This window comes from Nicotiana tomentosiformis, chromosome 5 (genome assembly GCF_000390325.3).
Source record: "Nicotiana tomentosiformis chromosome 5, ASM39032v3, whole genome shotgun sequence".
Taxonomy (NCBI): Eukaryota; Viridiplantae; Streptophyta; class Magnoliopsida; order Solanales; family Solanaceae; genus Nicotiana; species Nicotiana tomentosiformis.
Window position 1 is genome coordinate 90000596 of NC_090816.1, and position 5619 is coordinate 90006214.

General features: G+C 42.9%; 1 protein-coding gene across 1 annotated transcript; it reads right to left on the reverse strand.

Annotated features, from left to right (window-relative positions):
- Nucleotides 1–2400: 2400 nt before the first annotated feature.
- On the reverse strand, nucleotides 2401–2706 carry LOC138892769 (uncharacterized). The gene has a single exon (XM_070176506.1). The coding sequence runs from the start codon at nucleotides 2704–2706 to the stop codon at nucleotides 2401–2403; it is 306 nt and encodes a 101-aa protein (XP_070032607.1).
- Between the last annotated feature and the right edge of the window lie 2913 nt (nucleotides 2707–5619).

Here is a 5619-nt window from a genome sequence, read left to right on the forward strand (position 1 = left end):
GTTACCAAGACTCTTCACTTCTTCGCAAGAGTTAGGTACTCAGGGCTATCTAATATACCTATGCTATGGCATGATATTATAGACTTCTTTGAAGGATATAAACCTATTCTGATCATTACAAAAGTGACATGGCAGATGCCTCATAAAGGGTGGTTTAAATGTAACACTGATGGTGCCTCAAAGGAGAATCCAGGTCATAGCTCACTTGGTTTTTGTGTGAGAAATGATGCATGTGATTTGATTTAAGCAAGAGCAGACGACTTAGGTATAACTACCAATATTGTAGCTGAGGCAAAGGAAATAATGGCAGGACTGGAATACTGTGTTGAAACAAATTTTTATCCACTCGTAATGGAGACTGATTCATTGGTTTTAAAGAAGGTGATTGAAGGGGAATGGGATATACCATGGTGCATAGGGACAGAAGTGTAGAAGGTCAAAGGGATAAGGAACCATTTCAATGTCATATTCCAACATGTATTCAGAGAGGGAAATACAGTAGCAGATTTTATAGCTAACATTGTGTTCTCTTTTGCAGGTACTACTCACTTTAACAACTTCTGTGAATTGCCTAGTGCAGGAAGGAGACTAATCAACATCGACAAATACCAAATTCCTAATCTAAGAGTTAAGATAGAAAAAAGAAAACCACCTGACTGATGGCTACCAAAGGGAAGAAAATGACATATGCTAGTTCATGTCTGCTTACCTTATGTTGATGTGTTTTACTAAGACATCTATTAGTGGTATTAGCATGCAGTCATGCTCATTCTGGCGGTGTCCAGGTGAAATATGTCACAGATCAGATAAGCAAGTGGTTGAGTTCTTGTCAGTCAATATCACAATGTTCTGGTATGACAATGCAGAGGTATTGGCATGCATATCTATACTGCAAAAATAGAATCAGCCAAATACAACTCATAACCCAACCCAAATTGGAAGATTCCTAAAATTCACCTCCGAGCCCATGTGCCCGAATTCTGGAAAATTTTGAAGACAATTGTTTTGTTACCCATGACCTCCAGAACTCAAATATATAATCCAATTTCCACCACCAAAACCATAATCAAATCCCAATTTTACCTAAACCCTAGTTTCTTCACAAAATCTCATTAATTTCACAACTTTTCCATGTTTAATCTACCTATAATTTGCGTATTTAGCTAAGGAAATTATAGGGATCACTTACCTCTTGATGTTGATGAAATTCCTCCACAAAATGCTCTCAAAATAGCCTAAGACTAAGTGGGAAATGAGAAAAATGAAGCTAAGTCCCGTAATAAAAAGCCCTTGCACCAGTCCCACATGTCGCATTTGTGACATCTTGTTCGCAAATGCGACAAAAACATCGCAAATGCGAAGAATGGCCATCTCTTCCAGAGTCGTAATATCGACCAAAACCATCGCAATTGCGAAGATGGGCAGATCGAAAAAGCGACAGAAACGTTCGCAAATGCGAATCCCTCAGTGTTTTCCCAACCTCGCAAATGCGAACAAAATCACGCATTTGCGAGAACTGCAGCACCAGCCCAGAAAAACTAAAGTTCTTCCACCACTCCAAACGCGCTCGAAACTCACCCGAGCTGCTTGGGCTCCACACCAAACATCCACACAAGTCTAAAAAAAGCATACGAACTCGCTCTCACGATCAAAACACCGAAATAATATCTAAAATAACGAATCGGTTGCCAAAATGCATGAATTAAATCATGAAACTCAAGAACTTCTAGAAACACTTTCGCGCGTCCGATTCTTGTCAAATCAACTCGGAATGATGCCAAATTTTGCGTACAAGTCATAAATCACCATACGGAACTATTACCAAGCTTGGAATCCCAAACAGACCTCGATAACGCCATAGCATACTCCAAACCAAATTTAAATAACAAGAAATCCTTCAAGGTGCCAACTTTCATCTTTAAGCGCTGAAACGCTCCCGGGTCATCCGAAACCCGATCCGAACGTATGCCCAGGTCCAAAATAATCATACGAAGCAATTAAAACCATCAAATCCCGATTCCGAGGTCATTCACTCAAAATTTTGACTCAAGTCAAACTTGGCATTTGTGGGCCATTATTAAGAAATTAATTGTTCCGATTTCAACCCGAACCCTTCCAAAACATAACCAACCATCCCCACAAGTCATAAAACAGTAAAGGCACATATGGGGAGTCTTAATTAGGGAAACGGGGATCTAAAAAGTAAAATGACTAGTTGGATCATTATATTCTCCACCTCTTAAAGAAATATTCGTCCTCGAACGGGTCTAGAATCATACCTGGAGTGTTGAATAGGTGTGGATATATGCTCCAAATGTCCTTCTCGGTCTCCCAAGTCACCTCCTTGACTGGTTGACCCTTCCACTGGACTTTCACTGCAGAAATCTTCTTAGACCTCATCTAGCGAACCTGCCTGTCAACAATGGCAACAAGCTCCTCCTCATAACCCAGGCTCTCGTCTAGCTGAACCGTGTTGTAGTATAACACATGCAACTTGTCAGCGTGATACTTCCGGAGCATAGACACGTGGAAAACTGGATGAACTCCTGATCGACCGGTAGGCAAATCAAGCTTATAAGCAACCTGCCCAGCCCGCCTCAACACCTCAAATGGACCAATAAACCTTTGACTCAGCTTGCCCTTCTTCCCAAACTTCATGATTTCCTTCGTCGGTGAGACTTTTAACAAAACCTTCTCGCCCACCATAAATGATAAATCACGCACCTTCTGATCTGTGTAACTCTTCTATCTAGACTGTGTTGTGTGAAGTCTCTCCTGAATTAACTTCACCTTCTCCAAGGCATCCCTCACTAAAATAGTACCATATAACCTAGCCTCGCTGGGCTCAAACCATCCGATGGGCGAACGATATCGCCAACCATACAAAGCCTCAAATGGAGTCATCTCTATACTGGACTGATAAATGTTGTTATAAGCAAACTTGGCCAAAGACAAGAATCAATTCCACTGGATATTGAAGTGAATCACACATGCTCACAGCATATCTTCCAAGATCTGAACCGTCTGCCCCAACTGTCCGTCGGTCTGCGGATGAAAGGATGTGTTGAGCTCTACCCGGGTACCCAACTCGCTCTGTACTGCTCTCCAAAAGTGTGAAATAAACTGAGGGCCTCTATCTGAAATGATAAAAACAGGCACACCATGCAACCGAACAATCTCCTGAATGTAAATCTGGGCGAATCTCTCTGACGTGTATGTTGTCACAACCGAAATAAAGTGTGCTGACTTAGTCAACCTGTCGACAATGACCAAAATTGCATCAAACTTCCTCAAGGTCTGCGGCAACCCAACTACAAAGTCCAGAGTAATGCGCTCCCATTTCCACTCAAGTATAACCATCTGCTGAAGTAGGCCACCTGGCCTCTGATGCTCATACTTAACCTGCTGGCAATTTAGGCATTTCGCTACATACTCAACCATGTCCTTATTCATTCACCGCCACCAATAATGCTGCCTCAGGTCGCGATACATCTTCGTAGAACCTAGATAAATAGAATACCGAGAACTGTGTGCCTCCTCTAGAATCTTCTCCCTTAACCCATCAACATTAGGAACACATAGACGACCCTAGAGTCGCAGAACACCATCATCACCGATAGTAACCTCCTTGGTACCACCCTGTAGTATTGTCTCCCTAAGAACCAGCAAGTGCGGATTGTCGTACTGACGAGCCTTGATCCGCTCAAATAATGAACATTGAGCAACAACGCATACAAGAACTTGACTGGGCTCTGAAATATCCAATCTCACAAGTCAGTTATCCAAAGACTGAATGTCCAAAGCCAATGGCCTCTCCTCTGCTAAAATGAAGGCCAAACTACCCATACTCTCAGTCTTTCTGCTCAAGGCATCCGCAACCACATTCTCCTTCCTGGATGATAAAGGATGGCAATATCATAGTCCTTTAGTAACTCAAGTCACCTACGCTACCTCAAATTGAGATCCTTTTACTTAAACAAATGCTGCAAGCTGTGATGATCGGTGCAAACCTCACTGGACACCCTATATAGATAGTGCCTACAGATCTTGAGAGCATGAACTATCGCGGCCAACTCCAAGTCATGTACAGGGTAATTCTTCTCGTGGGGCTTCAGCTGACATGAAGCATATGTAATAACTCGCCCCTCTTGCATCAATACACAACCCAGACCAATGCGTGAAGCATCTCAATACACAATATACATCCCTGAATAGGAAAGTAACAATAACACCAGTGCAGTAGTCAGTGCGGTCTTGAGCTTCTGAAATCTAGCCTCGCAATCATCGGACTATCGAAATGGAGAACCCTTCTAGGTCAATCTAGTCAAAGGTACTGCAATAGAAGAGAATCCCTCCACAAATAGGTGATAATAACCTGTTAACACCAAGAAACTCCTGATCTCGTTTGTTGTGGTAGGACAAGGCCAACTCTGAGTCGTCTGGTTCATTCAGCACTTCCAGCTTCTAGTAGTACTCCAGCTACTTTCGGGTGTCAGGTTACCCATTATGCACCGCCACTGTCTAATGCACCTCCTCCACAGGGTGCTTTCAGCAGTCAGTCCAGCCGACTAGGCCCAAGCCAGTTTTAGTAGCCACGTCCTATGAGAGCTTGTTTTGGGTATGGTGATACTCTCCATATGGTGAGGACTACCCCAGACTCAGGAGGGGTGCACCTTTACCGACTACTCAGACGCCACGCATTCCACAGGCTCCTCAGACTTCTTAGGCCATGGTTACTGTTCTAGTTGCCGCTCCACCTGCACAGCCAGCTAAGGGTGGAGGTCAAGTGGGTAGGGGTCACCCTAGAGGGGGAGGCCATGCCAGATGTTATACTTTTTCGGGTATTGTTATCACAGGTATTGTTCTGATTTATCATAGAGATGCATCAACCTTATTTGATCCAGGATCAAGTTATTCATATGAATCATCTTACTTTGCTTCATATTTGGATATATCTTGTGATTATTTAAGTTCTCCTATTTAAGTTTTCATGCCTGTAGGGGATTCTATTATTGTTGACTGTATGTATCAGTCGTGTTTAGTTGTTATTGGTGGTTTAAAGACCATAGTTGATTTATTGTTGCTCAGTATGGTAGACTTTGATGTTATCTTGGGCATAGACTGGTTGTCACCCTATCATGTTATTCGTGATTGACACACTAAGACGCTGGCATTGGATATGTCAGGTTTACAGCGGTTGGAGTGGATGGGTAATTGGATTATGTTCCTAGCAGGGTTGTGCCCTTCCTTAAGGCACAACGGATGATTGAGAAGGGGTGTGATGCATACCTCCTATCGTTGAGTTAGTTCCGGTAGTGAGAGACTTCCGAGATATATTTTTGGTAGATCTTCCGAGCATTCCGCCCGATAGGGATATCGATTTTGGTATTGACTTGTTGCTAGGCACTTAGCCCATTTCTATTCCACCATATCGTATGGCCCCAGTGGAGTTAAGGGAGTTGTTGCAAGAGTTGCTTGATAAGGGTTTTATTTGGCCTAGAGTGTCATCTTGGGGTGCTCCAATTTTGTGTGTGAGGAAAAAGGATGATTCTATGCGCATGTATATTGACTATCGGTAGTTGAACAAGGTTACAGTGAAGAACAGGTACCCATTACCGT